Source organism: Xiphophorus couchianus, chromosome 13, assembly GCF_001444195.1.
Source record: "Xiphophorus couchianus chromosome 13, X_couchianus-1.0, whole genome shotgun sequence".
Classification (NCBI taxonomy): domain Eukaryota; kingdom Metazoa; phylum Chordata; class Actinopteri; order Cyprinodontiformes; family Poeciliidae; genus Xiphophorus; species Xiphophorus couchianus.
In genome coordinates, this window is record NC_040240.1 from 20,794,983 (window position 1) to 20,815,062 (window position 20,080).

General features: G+C 37.1%; 1 protein-coding gene across 1 annotated transcript in view; it reads right to left on the reverse strand.

Annotated features, from left to right (window-relative positions):
• Window positions 1-13,985: 13,985 nt before the first annotated feature.
• The window catches only part of LOC114156524 (glutamate receptor ionotropic, kainate 5-like), a 198,607-nt gene continuing 192,512 nt past the window's right edge, over window positions 13,986-20,080 (reverse strand). The window contains exon 21 of the mRNA XM_028037016.1: window positions 13,986-19,268. Coding sequence (XP_027892817.1) covers window positions 18,495-19,268 — 774 coding nt within the window. The 3' untranslated portion in view covers window positions 13,986-18,494. The remainder of the gene's footprint in view (window positions 19,269-20,080) is intronic.

Sequence of the window (20,080 nt, forward strand, 5' to 3'; positions counted from 1 at the left end):
TTGCCAAGATTGTGCAGCTCAGAGAAAATAAAAAGCCTCATTCACAACTACTACAAAAGACTCCAAGCTGTCATGGCTGTTAAAGGGGGGGATACATGATATTAACTGGGTTATGCAGCTGATGAGAAGAACTCCTCAGTCTCATCCAGACAATTTAGATATTAATGATCTGATGTTCAGAATAACATCAACTGCCTGGCAGAGAAAGCTGTATTGATGACAATGCCATCATCCGGATATATACTAATTACAGAATTAAGAAATGTCCGTCATCAATTTGGGTTGTGGAGGCTGCACCTTGAGCAGCGGCCCAAACTGCCATCTGCCCACTCATTTGGGGTAACTCCTCTGAGGGAATTAGATGCTTAAACCAGAACTAACTACGATTAATCGGGAGGACAAAAAAAGATTGTGTGTTAGCATCCTTATTTCTGTTTGTGGAGATAGTTTAGCAATCTCAGAAAGTATTTTAGTATCACTACATCAGATCAGAGACTCCCAATCCTGGTCGTCAGCGCCCACTGTCCTGCATGTTTCAGATGTTTGCCACTTTGCTCAGCGTTGGCTTAAATTAATGGGTGATTAACAAGTTTCTGCAGCAACTGGACGCATGCATAGGAGGTAATGCAATCATTTGAATCAGCTGCAGGACAGTGGAACCGCTGCATCGGATGCTGCAAAGTTTACTCTGACGGTTTCTTCCAATAAGTAAATCAATTTTTATATTTTAGTTAAACTAGTTCAACTAGTACTGCAACAGAGATAATGCCAAAGATAATCTCTTAGTGTAGTCAGTAGTGGTTACACCGAAGAGTGACTTCCTCTTCTAGATCACAGAAGAGCCATTTAGTGTGTGTGGGTGTGTGCGTGTGTGTGTGTGTGAAGGCTGCTTTGCTTTTAAAATTCTGCACTGACTCCACCTACTCAGTGTACTGGTCAAATGGTGCAGAGCAACTCCCTTGTGACTTTCCAGGTATTTGTTCTACAACAAATGTAATTGTAGCATCCCAAACTTCCAAACTAACTCTCAAGATATTAAGTAGCTGAGTTTTTTTTGTAAACCCTCAGAAGAAATTAAGTGGCTGGAAAGCGAGTGTTTTCTGGTTATGTTTTCCCGCCTAACACCTAATACAGTCAGTTCATGTTTTTCTCTTGGTGCAGTAAAGCCAGTATGACTGACAGGACTGGACATGCCTGGCAGACTTTACTCAGGAATGTGTGATACATTGATCACTGCAGGAAATGAGGCAAAGACTGTTGAGTGGAAACGCAACAACATAAAAAACACTGCCTCATCAACTCCTCCTCCTCTTCATTTTGAGCTTCTAGTTACTAGAATGCCTGACTATAACTACACACTTAGTCACACGAGATTTATGGAAATAACATTTCAAGATCACAGGAGTTGAGAGTGGCAGCACAAAAACCTGCCTTATATGCATATATAGAAGGATGCATATAAACTAAACCAATGTCTGTACAAGAGCTACAATCCTGAAACAGTAAATTTAAAATGTGGGAAAGCCCTGAAGGGCTTGGGTGAAATCATCTTGTGTGTGATTTCTTTTTTTTTTCCTGGAGTGTTTGATCAATCTGAAATTTCAAGCACAATGTCAAAAGGCATCATTCTGGATCAACTATTGATCATTTATACTATGACAAACTGCTTTGATGAACTAAATGTAATTAATTTCTTTCTGTGCATGAAAGACCTAAATCTAAGGATTGTCAAAATGTTAAAAACACAGACGAGTAACGGGACGGGTTTGAAACTGGGCAAAAGAAAATGGCTACAGAAGTCGACACAGACAAGGACAGGTGTGATGGTTACTAACTACAGCGGCTCGCAAAAAGAATCAGATGAAGGTCATCAGATTTTGTCACAATGGCCAGAAATTTCAATATATTTAATATACAGTCATGGCCAAATGTTTTGAGAATGATTCAAATGTTAATATTTACAAAGTCTACTGCTTCAGTTTTTATAACGGCAATTTGCATATACTCCAGAATGTTATAAAGAGTGATCAGCGTAACAGCAATTAATTGCAAAGTCAATATTTGCCTAGAAAATGAACGTTATCCCCCAAAACACATTTCAACTTCATTGCAGCCCTGCCTTAAAAGGACCAGCTAACATTGTTTCAGTGATTGCTCCATTAACACAGGTGTGGGTGATGATGAGGACAGGGCTGGAGATCAATCTGTCATGATTAAGTAAGAATGACACCACTGGACACTTTAAAAAGAGGCTGGTGCTTGGCATCATTGTTTCTCTTCTGTGAACCATGGTTACCTCGAAAGAAACACGTGCAGTCATCATTGCACTGCACAAAAGTGACCTAACAGGAAAGAAAATCGCAGCTAGAAAGATTGCACCTCAGTCAATAATCTATCGCATCATCAAGAACTTCAAGGAGAGAGGTTCCATTGTTACCAAAAAGGCTCCAGGGCGCCCAAGAAAGACCAGCAAGCGCCAGGACCGTCTCTTAAAAGTGTTTCAGCTGCGGGATCGGGCTACCAGGAGTGCAGAGCTTGCTCAGGAATGGCAGCAGGCAGGTGTGAGTGCATCTGCACGCACTGTGAGGCGGAGACTCTTGGAGCAAGGCCTGGTCTCAAGGAGGGCAGCAAAGAAGCCATTTTTCTCCAGGAAAAACATCAGGGACAGACTGATATTCTGCAAAAGGTACAGGGAGTGGACTGCTGAGGACTGGGGTAAAGTCATTTTCTCTGATGAATCCCCTTTCCGATTGTTTGGGACATCTGGAAAACAGCTTATTCGGAGAAGACAAGGTGAGCGCTACCACCAGTCTTGTCTCATGCCAACTGTAAAGCATTCTGAAACCATTCATGTGTGGGGTTGCTTCTCAGCCAAGGGAGTCGGCTCTCTCACAGTCTTACCTAAAAACACAGCCATGAATAAAGAATGGTACCAGAATGTCCTCCGAGAGCAACTTCTCCCAACCGTCCAAGAGCAGTTTGGTGATGAACAATGCCTTTTCCAGCATGATGGAGCACCTTGCCATATAGCAAAGGTGATATCTAACTGGCTCAGGGAACAAAACATAGAGATTTTGGGTCCATGGCCTGGAAACTCCCCTGATCTTAATCCCATTGAAAACTTGTGGTCAATCATCAAGAGACGGGTGGACAAACGAAAACCTAGGAATTCTGACAAAATGCAGGCATTGATTGTGCAAGAATGGACTGCTATCAGTCAGGATTTGGTCCAGAAATTGATTGAGAGCATGCCAGGGAGAATTGCAGAGGTCCTGAAGAAGAGGGGTCAACACTGCAAATATTGACTTGCTGCATTAACTCATTCTTACTGTCATTAAAAGCTTTTGTTACTCATAATATGATTGCAATTGTATTTCTGTATGTGATGACAACATCTGACATACACACATGAAAACCAGAGGGCAGCAGATCATGTGAAAATATAATATTTGTGTCATTCTCAATACTTTTGGCCATGACTGTAGATTCTTTGGGATAGAGCATGTGTACTCAAATATGCAGTCAAATTCAATGAATTAGATCAGTGGTTCATATAAAACCCGTTAGTCAGATTGAAAGTACCTTTTGAAAGTAGCAACCTTTAAGTATTGAACATACTTTCATTAAGAGCACATTTCTGTATTAAATATGTTTTTTAGTGGTCTGATGTAATATTCATATTTTAAATGCCATGTTTCCGTTGCCTGTAAGTGACAAGTCATCATATTTATCAGAAATTAAAGCTTTCAAACATCCAATAGCAGATGTAATCTGATCTGTAAAGATGTTAACATATCAGACATATCAGGGATGACATTGTAGATTAGCTCATTTATTGTAAATATAATAACTACAGACAAAAAATTACAAAAAAAGCTAAATCAGAACACAAGGACTCTTAACATATACCATGTGTTAAGTGGTATACTTAACACATATACTTAGTGTTCACATTTTCCTGAACTCGTCATTGACAGAAACTGCAATTTCACATTTTTGCCTCTCTTTTACTTCTTATGCAAAGGTTTCCCGTCTCTTTAGTCTTAGTTTGTGGAGCTCACCTTGTTTCTGCAGCCTCACACTGTCATTAGGAATCTCATTGATTTTTGTATTATCTAGCATCAGAGAGCATCTATCAGCAAAACGATGCATTGCGTCTTGCATAGATGGCCGACATCAGCATTTAGCCTTAATGTAAGAACATGGCACTAACTAATCTGAGTCTGCTACATTTACCCAGCAGAAGGAGATCACCATGCTGAGATGAGGGGTAGTGCTGGCAGGCTGTACTGTACCTGTGTGATTACAGGGTGGAGTAATGATGGCTCTGGGGAAAAGTCAACTTAAGGGACAGAACCTCGCTTGTTTTACGCAGACAGGTTGGCTGTAGTTGCTTCATTGGCCAATAAACCTCAACGATTAAATTGCATTTGCAGTTTACTGTCATTACCAAGAGCAATGATTTATATTTTGATCTAAACTTGTTTATGAAGGAATCAGAATCAGTTTGTTTGTAAAGTAGAGATGGCCTCTCACTAGGGCTTCTGAGCACCACCAAGGATTTAGATGCTTGTGTCTTAAAATTTAATGGAGTGAGAGATGAAAGTGATATTGATTTTTCCAGCTGACTTCCAGGAATAAAAAAAAGAGGTAGAGATGTCGAGCTTCCTCCTTAAGTTGTTTTGATTGAGGAATTGATTGATTTTTCATTCCCTGGCAACAATCTTTTTTCTATTTGTACAAAACACAAACACACACATCCAAAGAAATGTCCTGTACTTCCTTTTATGAATGCACTTCAGAAGTCCTGACATATTTGGTCTACTTCACCTCTTCTTCTGTTTTCCCTGTTTCAGTCTCAATCACTTTGTTTTTGTCTTTGGCAGTCTCCTCAATCAGATCACCACACTCACTTATCAGAGCTCAGCTTACAAAACAACTGGAGTATATTTACACATTCTAGAGTTGTCTTCATCAGATTGGAAAGTCTGTCAGGTTGATGTGACGTCCAACTTGTGCACCTGCTTTCATGTGGGCTCAGCTTTAAATCAAACATATTGACCTTTTTAGGGCGTAAATAAAGCTTTGTCACCTTGGAAATCTTCCTGAAAATCCAGATCTAAGTGTGTAGATATGATTATATGAACTAAAAGAAAAAGGGGAACCTTCACAGAGGGTTATTTTTGTAACATCCTTCCCCTTTTAAAAGTAGTAGTGCCACTGAGACGTCATGAGTTGGAAATCTTTGAATTTAAAACTGTGACCTTTCAGACGGTCACAACTCTGTTACAAATGAAACCATTTGATCAGGAAACTTGTGTAATTTCCCCTTTCGACCGAATTTAGCATCTGTTACGTAAACATGAATATCTTTAAGGAGTCACGCTCTATGGAACATACTGGCCACAAACTGGAACTCTGGATTGTATTGCATTTTAGGCAAAATGAGTTTTCTCTTCCACTCTGCTTCATGGGCTGGTGGACTTCACCTCTGTTTTCATATCTGTAGGGCAAATGCAAAGAGGTGAAGTACTATGCTTGGCAAGGTTTTAGGGGGAAACACAAAGAACTGTTTGGTCTGAAAGTCCCTCCAGGAAAAAAAAACAACAAAAAACTCAGCAGCTGCTAATAGAGTCATAGGAGTGAAACACTTTCTGTATACAGCTCAAACTAGATATTTATATACAAAATAGTAATCGGCACAGGACCTGTTTCCTCTCACTTTGACATTAAATCACACTAATGGTTTCATGTGTAGGTCAGTTAGAAATAGATATTTTTTCCCCATTTGCAAATTTCCACAGTAGTTTTTAACTTTCTTCAAATTCAAGAAGTTTACGTAAATCTCCTTAGTTTTGGTAGAATTTCGTTTTCTACTGAATGGCCTGAGCGAAACACATTGTCGTTCCTTCTAGAAGCTTCTTACAATGTTTGCTGAAATGAAACTCCTGCTGAAAGATACTGGTGCAGTATGTCCAGTTTGTCTGCTGCTCATTTTTCAGTGATGTCGCACATGAAGGCAGTGACTTCGAGATGCCTTTTTAAAATACATCCATGCCTGCAATTATAATCCATTTAACTTAATTCAACTTATCTTGTAAATTAGCCAGAAGAAAGAGCTCATTTAACTCCTGAATTTGAATAAAATATTATCCTCCAAGCACGTCCTCCTCAAAATTGTGACAACCAGCAGACAGAAATATTGTTGCTAAATCTAACTAACCAAAAGCAGAAAAGGTTTAGTCTAATTTGATGCAAAATGGTAACAATTTTACTGTGTCTGAAAACATTTGGTCTCAACTGCAGCTTCAACATGTGTGAGGCAAATTAAGAGTTAAATAAACTACAGAGCTTTCCAAGGACAATAACCCCATATGGGATTTTCCTCCATTTCCATTTCAGGAATTGGTTGCCAAGTTGACCTGGTGAACATTTCATATGTAAGCTACATTACTTTGAATTTAAACTAAAATCTTTTTTACAATAGAAATTCTATTAGCTCAATCAGAACTCCTAGGCATATTGTTTTAAGCAGTTATGATAAGACATTTATATTTATGGATCCAAACATGACAGGAAATAAAATACAAAAATACCCAATAAAACAATTGCGCTGATGTACAATAGGCCACTGTTGCTATGGTGCAGATAAACAGAGTTTATCAAAACAACAACAAGAAGCAGTATAAAAACTATATGTACAGGGTTATTAAGGATTATTATTGAGGAAAAAGTGACATTGCTGAGTTTTATTTTTAGTTTTGCTGTATTTTATTAGTTATTGACAGGATTTTATTGTTTGCCTAACATGGAATACATAGTGTCCCCAAACCCCTCCCTCATTTTGACAGTCAGTTTCATTTTTCTTTTAATCGGGTTTCCTGTAAGTCAGGGTCTGAGGAATTCCTAAATCTTTGCGTGTTCCAACAAAATCAGATTCAAACACCGTGTTTAAGAGATAAAGAGAAGAATTGTGGAAATTCATGTAATCTGCAGGGTGTGCAATTACTGGCATAATCCAAGTGATTTGTCTGGACATGTCAGCCAAGAAGTCACAATCACATTAGTCAAAGATCTGCAATGGAAACAAATGCTGATTTGTTTGAATGTATTCTCTTCGAGTGAAGTAGCTGAAGGTTTCAGGACCGAGAGAAAATGACAAACACTAACTGGTGAGACTTTAAAGGAGCCAGAGTGTCTGATTTAGGAGCTTACTGAAGGATTAAGTGTAAGAAGACTGTGCGATTCCCGGGCATATTTGTGGTGTGATTCACCTTTTTGATGCGAATGTCAGCTTCTGTGTCAGAGGAGAAATACGTGCTGCAAGGAATTTGAAGAAATGTTCTTCAACACGCACAGCAATTAGTGCAGAATAGTAACTGCAGAGTAAATATGTTCCAGCTCTATAAAAACTAAGCAACTTCCTTATTTAGCCAAGTCACTTTATTTTCATAGGAAATCGCCATAAACCACCATAATTATTAGTTTTAGTCAACCATCAGGGTTGCAGGGGAGCTCTTCAAAACTGATGTTTTCTCATCCAGCAAGTTTTCTTTTGCTGGTAAGAAGACAGTCATGACAGCTGCCTAATGTGGAACAGAGAAATCAAACATTTCCTGGAATGTTGCAACACACTGACTTCCTAAAATTCATTCATTGTACATTTCAAGAACTTATTGGATAATATGCAACTTCCACTGAAATTCACAAAATGGCAAAAATATGGTCACATTATGACATTTCATACTATGATGCTTATGTGTTTTTTTTTTTTTTTACTGTTTAGGCTTGGAAATCATTATTTTGGACAAAATATGTAATTATAAAACAATATTTTTTTATGTCTTCTACAGAGCAGATCATGTAAAAATACCTGAATCTATGAGAAAAATATGAATAAAGTCCATTTGAAGGTTTTGGAGCTCTTCAAGTGAGTTTATTCTTCACAGAACCTAACAGACATGAACTCTTCATATTTGTTTGGTCATGACCTCTGCTAGTAGCTTTCATATTGACGTGGATAACATTCAGTATTAAATTCAGACCGATATCGATTATTAAAATTGGAAAAAATCTATTAAAGCAACTGACTGGGCTGATAGACAAGTTTTTGTTGGTTGAGGTTAAAGGTAAAGATGACCGGCTGAAGTTTAAATAGAGCAACAGAAAAGAGGAAAAAGAGAATTACGTTACACTGAACGTGGCGTTGTTGATTAGAATACTAGACACTGTTAATATGCTTGAATTTTCACACCAAGTCATTTAATGAGTTTACAGAGAATGGGCAGAAAAAGAGCAAATGCCTTGTTTATGTCAGAGGAGCAAACTGGGCAAACTGGTTTGAGGTGCAGGAAAGCAACTGTGACTCAAATAACCATTGGTTACAACTGCAGTGTGCACAACACCATCTCTACTTTCACAATGCATCAAACCACAAAGTAGATGGACCTCAGCAGCAGAAAACCACAATAGGTGGCACTCCTGTCAGTTAGAAACAGGAAACTGAGGCTGTTCTTTGCAAAACTCACAAAAAATGGGTCAGAATTGGGTGTACACAAAATGAATAATAAAACTGGCATTTGAGTGTGTCACAGCACATTAGTTAAGCCATTTAGAGGGGAATTATAGAAATTTATAATCACACATTTTCACACTCACTTAAATAAACTAAGAGACTGGGCCTTTGCAGCAGCTGCACAAAAACAATGATATAGTTTATTGGCTTGTTTACACATCGCAGTCGGGGAATTTTAGTCACCAGATTTTTCCTACAAATACACTTAAAGTGCAAGTAAGCTCTTCCCCTTAAATTTGATTGTTTTGAAGACAACAATTTTGAAAGAAAAAACAAAAAGATGGATGAAAAAGCATAAAAAACAACTAGTTCTGCTTCTGAAACACATAATCAAAAAATGTGCTTAAAATAAAGACGAGGCTTGGTTTCTGGGAATGGATGAAGGGAGGATCTCTCCATAAATAGTAACAATCAAGGAGCAAATATATGCAAGGCGAAGTAATTGAGTGAGTGGGTACAGGTGAGCGGTGAGTATCAGGTGGCAATGAGTTGCCATGGAGACAGGCTAGCGGTAATTAAAATGACGGGGAGACGAGGATCAAACTTTGAAAAGTTGTTGTAACTTTTCACCATGAGCTGATTCAAGGTGACAAAAACAAGTAAATCAGCAGTACACTGATAAATAACTACTAAAATACAAAAAAGTATAAAATATTAAAGTTCTACTAACTAAATGTCACTGCTTTGTCAATATACTCAGCCAAAACGTAGCTTTATATGCCAATCAGGTTTACACACATAAGCTATTTTATCATAAAATCTAGTTCCAACACGATGTAATCAACTTAGAGTTAATAGATTGCTATAAATCAGCTTCTGTGGAGTGAGAATCGTGAGGCCCCTCACCTGCTGGTGTAATTTCCACTCACTAAAATGCTAAATGGCTGGCAGGTGGTTGGATGGTTAAAGAGAAACTGGAATGTAATTATTTTTTGCTAAATATCTTGCAGAAACACGATATAATTGGTTCAGCAAAGTCAAACTATATGAATACAAATAGCCGACGGTATAAGGGAGACTTTTCTGGACCAAGAAGTGTTTCTCTAGTGCGATGAATAATACATGTCTTATGGAAGTGAGATGAAGTGCAGAGTGAATGAAAAGCAGCCAGCTAATCTCTGAAGAATGTTAAAAAAAATAAAAAGTCTTCATGGTAGCCAAAATTGAATATTTAAAACACAGTAAGCAGTTATTTTCTATTTTGTGACATCTTCAGTTTTTGTTGACTAGTTCTGTTTCGGGTGTTTGTGGTTAAAACGGCTTAAAGAGAAAGAATGTTGTTGTCTTTGGTTCTTAGGAAGGGCAACGTGTTTAGAGGTAAAAGGAGTTAGCGCAAAGCTGACGCACTGCTAACCAAGCTGACCAGAGAAGTCCTACAATCACATCAACTTCAACGAAAACAAAGATAGGGAAGTGAATGAGTCAGAAAATATCTTCAGTGACTCCTCCAGACGTTTCTGATGTAAACCTGCTAACATAGTTAGAAAAAAGTAAAGTTTGTGTTTCTGGAAAAAGCTTCATGCATGACGTGTGAAGGAGCAGCGTGATCAACTTTAAGGCAGTGAGTCCAGTAAAATCACAACTCCCAAGAAGATTACATGGTTAACAAAACTCCTTTAAAAAATGTAAAGGCCACTTTAAATATATGTCTACGTTACTATCCATTTTTATTTGTTCTTATTAGTTTTAGAAACTGAGAAATGTATGTAATTTATTGGAATTTGAAATAAAAATTAGCAAATTAATCCAGAAAATTGCATTATAACTTCCCTTATTCTTTAACTTGTCAACTGCAAAAAAGGACTGATTAGGCAGCCTGTGTTTTACTTAGTATCTTCTCCTGAATTAGAGAAAGTGATCTACATCTGTTTGCATAAATTTATCATTTTAGAACAGAAAACAGGTGAGAAATATAAGTAATTATAAAGAAAAAAAACCTTATTTGATTGTATTTCTTTATTTCTTTTTCTTAGCTAAATGACAGAAAAAGAGTTTTTAATTCTGTGCTATTTTGGCTGAATTATATAATTAAACCACTGATTCATTCTTACCATGCTGCTACTTCTGTCATTCATGCAGTGATGAATTTCCTTGAGTGGCTTCATCAACTTGTCTAAACGTTTTTATTGGATAATTGCAACAGTGTCCAAATATGTTGTAATATTTTACATCTTAGTGTTATGTTTCATTCTGAGTTATCTCACCTAATATTTTTATTGGCTGCTGCCAGGCGCCGCTGTCTAAACAGCTCAGTTAAGTGCTGCAAAACCTGAAACTGTAACCATGTGGTTGTGCTGATCAAAGGAAGCAACAGATCAATTCGATAAAAAACTGTTCACTCTCTATGCATACTAGTTAGTTAGTTAGCTAGCTAGTTAGTTAGTTTTTGACATAAATTATTTTGTACTGATTTTATTACAACAAACATGGAAAAAATAGTCAAAAAGAAACATTTTTAGTCCTACTATTTAAAAGGCCAGCCTCTACTGCAACCCTGTGTATGCTAATGATCAGAGAACAAATCAGATGGCTTCTTCTAATCAGAACAACGTTATTTTCCTCAGTTGAACCACTTTTGACATGTTATGAGCTGGAAAATGGGTTTGCCATATAGCTACAGGGAGATCCTGATGTCATTCAGGTATCAGTTTTCCTTTAGCAAGAATCAATAATATCTTCTGTCCTCTTTGTCAATTACCTTTCAGATATTGTTTCAGTTGCCCCATTTATTCGGAATCTTAGTGGATTCAATTTTGCTCCTACTGGTTGATTTTTTGTTGATCTGCACTGCCCTCTGCTGGCGGCTTTTTGCTATTAATGCTACGTACGAGCAATTGATTTTGTTTTGTAAATAAATAATGTTTTCTCTTTTTTTTGGTCAATGATCTCTAAACTCATGATAAAAAGTATTGTGGATTTTTTAAATTATAAATTTAAAATCAACATGTGGAAAGATTTAGGTGGAAGGATTTTTTTTTTTTCAAAATACCCCCAGTAACATCAAAGGTATGACGTCATTTTTAAGGCTGGCGTTGAATTTAAATTATTGATTAATTTCTTTTTGCAGATTTTTTTCTTTTCTACCTTCAGGCTTTCTAGTAAAGACGGATTGTGATTCTAACAAAGAAAGTGCCTTGAGATGACGCGTGTTGTGAATTTTAGCTAAATAAGTTCTACTGAACTCTTCTTAAAATTACAAAAGTCAGTTTTAGGCAATTGGTAGATGCTTTTCATCCCTTTTTTGAAGGAAATTTCTAAATATATCCTGGGGCGTTTCAGATGTTGTTTCATGTTTTTGATTTTTAACTTCCATTTACAGAATACAGAGTGCAGATTTCCCTTTCTGATCTTCTTGCCTAAGCAGAATTTGTAACATCACAGTCAGTTTGGACCAGCTCTGCTTGCTCTGAAATAAACACAGATTTTAAGTTTTTTAACTCCATGTGTTGCTGTTTTTTTTTGGTTTTTTTACTGTTCCTATACTTTGCCTTTTGTTATCAACCCTTTTCTCTTTCTGTATATAGTTCCCAAAAGCTGTGGCTTGCTTTTATAAATATAAAAGCAATTTATAAAAGCAAACCACAATTTGCTTTTATATTTTACAATATAATATTTATATTAGCCCAGTTTGTGTTTGTTGACACCCAAAATCCATCTGAGAGAAAAATAAAGTTTGAATAACTGCCAGAAAATCCTTAGAACGATCTGATGTTAAACTAAGCGGTTAAATCTAAAAACATAAAATATTTCCAGTGTGCATTAAAGCCTGCATGTTTGATAATAAGCCCAGAATTCACCTTACAACCTAGTGCCAGAATGTAACATACATTCTGGCACTAGGTTTTCATGTTTACCGAAAGAATTGGTGCAGCTGCACAGAATTTGCATAATATAAACTAGGAGCAAGTTGGACGACAATCCAGACGCAGAGGTCACACAAACCCACGATCTGTGAAATTATACTTTGTGTGAAATATCAATTTGCGGATCTTTTCTATTTTAACTAATTTACATCGACTGCTATGAAAATGTTTTCATAGCAGTCGGTGCAGAAGATGAACAAACTGAGTACTCGCTTTCTGCATCCATAGATTTTGAGTAAAGTAGCAGCCAGGTGCTGCCAGCTTGTATAAGCGTCTCAATAAATTAGAATATTATTGGCAAGTTTATTTGTTTTAGTAACTCAATTCACTAAGTGAAGCACATTATATAGATTAATTACACACGGAGTGGTGTTTAAAGCCTTTCTTTATAATGCATTTCCTCTTTAAGCAAATAAAAGCATTTAATTTATTGAAAATAATTTTTAACCAGACTAATAAAATATAAAATTCTTTAAAGGTTGTTAATCCTAAAAGGTACTTTCAATCTGCAAAATGAGCCTTATTGAAACAGCATAGTCAATTTTACTGTCATGTTCATGTAAATCTTAGTCTTTGAGGGTTTGGTTTGTGAAAAACAACATTATTGATTATAAAATTAAATGCTTTTTATTTCTGTTTGATAAAAAAGTGTTATTATACCAGATAATTTATTTAGGTTTTCTTTCTTCTTTATTGTGTTCTTTTGGTTTCTGTGTTTATTCTCTTAGGTTCCCCAATTTGTAGCTTGACTTTATCTACTTTTTTCTCCTCTATATTAAATATTGTAATTTCCTGTGTTTTTGTTCTTCTGCAGCTGTTCCAAGTGCCACTGATTAGCTCACCTTTATCCAAATTACATTCTGTCAGTTTTCTGTCATCATCCTCCTTCACTGTGCTCTCTGAGTTCATGTCTGCATTTTTGTTCTTCTAAAACAATAAAAATATAGCAGCAAATTGAAAATGCACAGAAATAACTGATTAGCAGCAGGTCTGACCACTTTTATAAAAGCAAAAATAGTTCACAGTTTACATACCTGTTCAAAACAGCTGAAAAATAAACGTTCAGCTTTTTTTTGCTCTCGAAACATAGAAAATGAATCACAAAACTTCTAGAGCAAGCCTGAGATGTTTGTCTAGTTCTGCACAGCTTCGTAATACCGCAGCAATTCAAAACATCCAAGCTAGCTGCCAAGCTATCAAGGTCTTCCAGTCAGAATCAACTTCAGTTGTATAACAATCTAAAATCAGATGTGAAGATATTTGACTGACAGCTAATCCCTTGGAGAAAATGGTTAATTAACGGGACAATAGTCCCAAACAGCTAATCCTGAGCAGAATGGTTGAAAAAGAAAAGAACCAAGGTTTTGCAGTGGTCTAGTCAAAGTAAAAAAAACATGTAGCAGAACCTTAAAAGAACTGTGTAGTAACAAAAGCTCACAAACCTTTAAATAAGAGCTGGTTAAATTATCCCACAGTGATGTAAGAGATCAATAAAGTGAAACAGTAAACAACTACTAACTAAAAAATAAAAACATCGTAGTCAAGCGCATTTTCAATACAATGACTTTTTAAAAGTTTTTTTTTATTCCAAATATGTTTCTATATATTGAACACCAGAGGGAGGAACCCCTCCTAGAGTCACCCCACACATCAATATTGATAATAATCATGATAACATCAGAATCATCAGAATAGTGTCCTTCTGTCATCCCTGTTCTGGTGTGAACAGCTGAAATCTGCTGGTACAAATCTGAGGGAGGAAAACAAAAACAAAAACCAAACATAGTCAAATGTGCAACAGAACAATGTTCACACATGCATAGCTGAGTTTGTGAGGACATGCCAATGACTTCAGCCCCATTCAGACCTGGATCTGAAACTTTCAACGCCTGAACTCACCTTAGTTCTCACAAAGATAGCCAAGCACACAGTCTTACACACACATACACACCCCAGCGTGAACATACCTTAATTAGTCAGTGACATTTAGGTTTTCATCAACATTCTCCACATTTGCTGCTGCCTTGATATTACAGTTTATATGAAAAAGTAAAATAAAATCACAAAATGAATAAAAATGTACAGGCACTGCTCTTCAAAACAATGTTTCATTTTTCTCTAATCACAGTAACACAAGGCTTTACATGTGGAACTGCTCTTCATAACCAACATGTTTATGATGATACAGGGTCGGGGAATTTGATTATAAATTAATCTTGCAAGAAAAATTTCCATTATATAAAAAAATATAATAATATTGCAAGTAACACTCCAATTGGACACAATGAAAATACAAACACAAATTTAGTGTGTTGTTTTGCTTCGGTTTGCTCCAAGTTTACAGTCAAATATGTTTCTGCATGTGTGTTCTTAGGTGTGTGTACAGTACAAAGTTTCCAAGCTCCTTTGAGCCACAAAAACAGCCTAAAATCAGCATAAACTGAATAAACTGACCTAAAACAGATGGAACTGCACTGAGGTAGTTCTTCACTATCTGTATGTTCAGTAAATTTCTTTTTCAAGCATCTTTATCAGAGGTAAAAGGGTCCATATAGTTTTAATTAACACAACTTTGGATTTTTTATTAGGTTTGCAAAACTTACTGCAACATTAAGAAATAAAACTCCCCAAACATTACAGTGCATCCTCGGTATTTGCTGGGGTTTGGGACCATACCTGCTTAGCAAAAGCTGGAATTTGCAAGTACTTGAGATCCCCGCTAAATGCTTATAAATGCCTAATTTAATAGTTTAAACAACAAATACCTTCCTACTCTCATGATACTGGACAACTTAACATCCATGGTCTTTCTTATCTTCACTCTTAGGGGAACAGCAGCAAAGAAAATCAACGCCAAAGGAAGATGACAGTCCTAGATTGTTGCTTTGCAAACACCAGCCAATGGTATGTCAAGTATCATTCTTGTTCCCAAGCTGCCATTTCTTTTGAATATCTTAGATATGCTCTACAAAAACTAAAAAAATTCAGTGAATATTGAATCCACATATCCTGCACTGTGAATAGACAGCATTAAAGTAGTGAAAGCACACAACAATTCAGTGTTTTTTTTTTTATAATTGAACATCATTTGAAAGATCACAGTTTTCAGTGTTTTAATTTTCTTCATCCATAAAACAAACAAACAAACAAAAAAATATGGCATTAGAAATTTAAATCGTAACAAAGCTGCATTAGCTTGGTCACATCTACACCTTAAAACATTTACTAAACTTACCAATACGAATTGGTAAGTTTAGTAACATGAACATTTTATGTGCAGTCAAACAAAAAACACTTAATAAGACCGGAGGATCAACTTGCTGTCCTCGAGGGCATCCACGTCGAGGCATTTCATTACCGTAAGTTTTGTGGTTTAATCTTGATTGATGTGTGCAAAAACACACGACAAACCTGTACAGGCATGCATTGCAAAACTGCATTGCATGCCAAGTACATAATTGAACTGTTTCCCCCTTAACAGTGATACTCAGAGTGAAAGATAAACTACAAGCAGTTCCCATTTCTGTCATATGACCCGCTCCGCACTTTGTGTTCAGATGCATCTCCATTTAGCTATTAGATCTGACAACGTTCAAAGAACAAGTCCAAGTTTAAGAAGCAGAAGAACTTTCTCTGTAAGGTTTGTCTGCACAAGAATTACTGAAATGACACAAGAATGTTTTATGAGCTGAATTACCAAGTCATAACCAGAGAGAGGAAACATACAAGAGTTATCCTACAGTAAAAGAAAGACAAATAGAAAATATTATAGCATCTAAGTTCTCATTGGTGAGACACAGTTACACCATGAATCTAATGCATTTCATTGGACTTTTGAGCTGTAGGGTGATATATCGATACATATCGGTTTTTGCCGATATACTGATCTTAAATTACTTGGATCAGTATTAGGGGATAAAAATTTCAATTAGTACAAATCTCGTTATTCTGATTTTTTATTTTTTTTTAATTGGTTTATTTGGTAGGGACAGACATACAGCGACGTAGACAAAATGAACAAGACAGCAGTCCCATGTTTACGTCATAGTTCAATAGCAACAGCTAATTCACAGCTCTTGTCCCTAGATGGGCTTATTATTATCTGAAACAATATTTTCCAGTTTTAATGCATTTGAATAAGATATTTTGTATTCCAATTGTGGCCACTTAATCATCCTTATTAAAAAATTGCTAAGTCTGGTTGAAGGTTTTGTATTTAGAGGAAAATTCTAGTTAGCTTTAAGCTATGGCTAACGTTGTGGAAATATTTACCTAATTAAGCAGCTTGGTTTCACATAAAATTATAGAAAACGGATATTTTTTGGCTGGATGAAAGATAATTTTCTAAAATAAGATCTGGATCCTTTCACTTTTTATCCCCATTTGACTGCTTACTGGAAGCTTACTGCTTGAAATTAGTTTTCCATTCCTGTTAGCCTCACTTAGCCTAGCATGCTAAGAAAGAGTTTCAGACTGCTAACTTGACTCAGTATAAATTTTATACATCTGAATTTTACATTAACCTAATGTGTATAAAAATATATGTTAAAGTGACATCTTGAGGTGTATGTTAAATTCACCTGCTCATCCATTTTGTGACATCAGTGTCATTCGATAATAGAAATAGCCTTATATGCTAAATTAAAAACTACAAACCAAAAGGCCTTTGCACAAGTCTACACATATTATATTGTCTTAATCCATCATCTAACAAATTTGAAAGTGCCAAAAGCTAGCAAATGTTGTCCCAAGGGTTTAATTAATCAAACCTTTGTGGAAATTTTACAATACAAGGCAGAATAGAAATGCTATATTGTCAAGGCGGTTTTGTTGTCGTTTACAGTAGAAAAATAAGTAAAAAGCTGGTCCATCCAACCAAGCATGAAGAAGACTTCAGCTGAAAAAACAAATGTGACCATTTCACGATCGATTCATGCATGCTGCTGATAATACTGGATCAGCACATCTAAAAGAAGATCACACACTTCTATAAACAGTTACATGTTCTTTATATCTGAATGGTTGATGCACATCAGACAGTTTTTCTGATTTAATTTTAGACAATAACATTCATGTGCATGATTACTCTGCTGACATAAACTGAAGAACTGAGACATGGTGTGCAAAGGCCTTAAGTGATGTTCTTCTCCCCAAACAATGCTAAAAATACCTTTGTTTTTTACCTAAAAACATTGCTATGCAACTGGTTGTCACATCTTGAAGTTGTGTAACATGACATCTCAAAGATTTCAAACTTTTTTTCTTTGTTTTTTGTTGTTTTCTTTATAAAAAATAATGAACTCTTGTTGCTTCTCAGCCCTTTACCTTCAGATGCCTCACAGTGCATTTTTCTGACTTGATACATTTTCTATGCAACACAAGAACTACCTCAGCACAGTTTTGTACACTTTAGGCAAGTAATTACTTTTTTGTTTATCTGCTCTGTGGATCACAGCACCAGCCAGCAGGAATCTTTACAAACAGCAAAACAGAATGGGGGAAAAAGCTACATCCTCCTTCCACAAACGTCCAAAAGTGTGACAGAAGACCATGATTACTGTACAACTGCTCTGCTACCACTTGTCTGCGGGAAGGTATCCTCTTACACAAACACCTACTTCAGTATTCAAATGAAAATAAAGAAAAAAAAAAACAAAAAAAAAACAACGGTGACCTCTACCTGTTTGTGTCTCAGAGTCGTCTATTCTTGAAATGGGAGGATTTGCGAGGTAAGAGATGGTGGACTGAATCTGAAGTTGTTCGCTAATTCTCTGCCTATTCGTGCAACTGCTTCAAGTTGCAAATTCCAGAGTTCAATTTATTTAATCCTCTCCGCTGCCAGGTTAGAGGGCTTAGAATCAATCATCACTCAGTAAAGGTTTGTAGTATGAACTGAGCCAAAGGCTCCACTTTGAGGGATCCAACTTACAAATGGGTCCAAATAGTTTCTTCTCTTCTCTTCCTCAGGAGTTTGGACAGGTACAGCTGTGTTGCTAGGGCCAAAGGAAAAGTTTGAATCTTTTAAAATGTATCTTTTGAGTCTTTACTCAATGTTTTTAAGCACAATTGTGTCCCCCAAGTAAGTCCGTTGGTGGGTATGTTGGTCCTTTGGCAGGTGGCGGCCTGGGTGGGGGTGCGGGTCTGTTTGTCGCCCGTAGTGGGCTCGCTGTTCCCCCATCACTGTCGGCTCTGTCTGTTGAGATTGGGGGAGGGGGAGGAGGGAGGCGGGGTAATGACATGGATCCGTGGTGGTAGTGGAGGTGGTGGTGGGGATTATGGCGATGGTGATGTCCCGACATCGCCAGCGAAGGAGGGATACGGGAGCAGGACGAGGCAGAAGAGGAGGAAGAAGGTGGAGGAGGTGGAGGAGGGGTGAGTGTGGCTGGCCGCAGACTTTGGATCCGCCGGCACTCCTGGCAGATGCGGACATGGCTGCAGCTCTGCAGGAAGCTGCGTGGCGGGGCGGGTGGAGCCTCAAAGGCTGGCATAGGGGGAGGTGGAGGAGGGTTATTAGAGGAGGAGTTGACGCCTAATGGATCGTCCAAGAGCCTCTGTGGCCCTGGGCCCAAATCAGGTCCTGTCGCCATACCTGCCCCCAGCCCAGCCAAACCCCCAGTCAGGGGCCCAGTGCCACTGTAGAGTTTCCCATTGCTGAGTCGCATCTCTCGGACTAGCCGAATTGGCCTAGGGCCTGCTAGAGCTAGTCGGGAGGGATGACGCAGAACTCCACCCCCAGCACTGCTCAGGGGGCGGCGCCGACGAGCCCGGGAACCTTTCTTACAAGAAACTGCATTTCGAAACTCTGTCAACATCTCCTGACAAACAGAGACCTGAGAGACAAAAGGAAGATAAGAAAAGATGAAAAAAACAAGAAGAAATGCTACACCTCCCCAAAAAGCTAAGAAACTGCAATATGAACATCTTTTTTCTGATTGCCACAGAACAATAAATGAATCTTAAACATTCTAGCTCCATCTGCACAGTATCTTCTTTTTTACTTGAATTGACTATGGCCTAAAATGTTACTTTTACATTTAATACATCATGGAGACAGAACTCATATTATTGATACAATTAAGAAAATCATGTTTTTTATTTCTAAAATGTTATTTCAAGAACAAAACATAAATATTCAATTATAAACTAATTTGTGATGTATCAACATCCCCAGTCTGTGTCCTGAAAATATACAAAGTCAGAAGTTGTTTTTTTTGTTGTTTTTTTTTAAAAAAAAGCATATTTAAACGTAGAAAAAGCAAGAAAGCAACATTAACAGTATTTTTATCATGTCTGTGTGCAGCTTCCTGTGAATCCACATCCAACCAGTGCTATCTCTGCACACTAAAAACATCCAAAGGAGAGAGTCAAATCAATAACAGATAAACACAAGAGAATAGAAAACAAACAACAAACCCTGTCCTCAGAGGACAAACAAGTCAATGACAGCAGAATATAAATATGACTTTGTCTCAATTCATGTTTTGGATTTTTCTTGTCATATTTTTGGGTCCCTTTTTTTTACTCAAAACCTTAAAATATAACTGTACTCTGTTTCTATGACTACTAAAGTAAGCTAATGTTATCCTCCAAGTTGTGCAATTGTGAGTTGCATGGAGAGGTAAAAAAATACTGAATGTCTTCA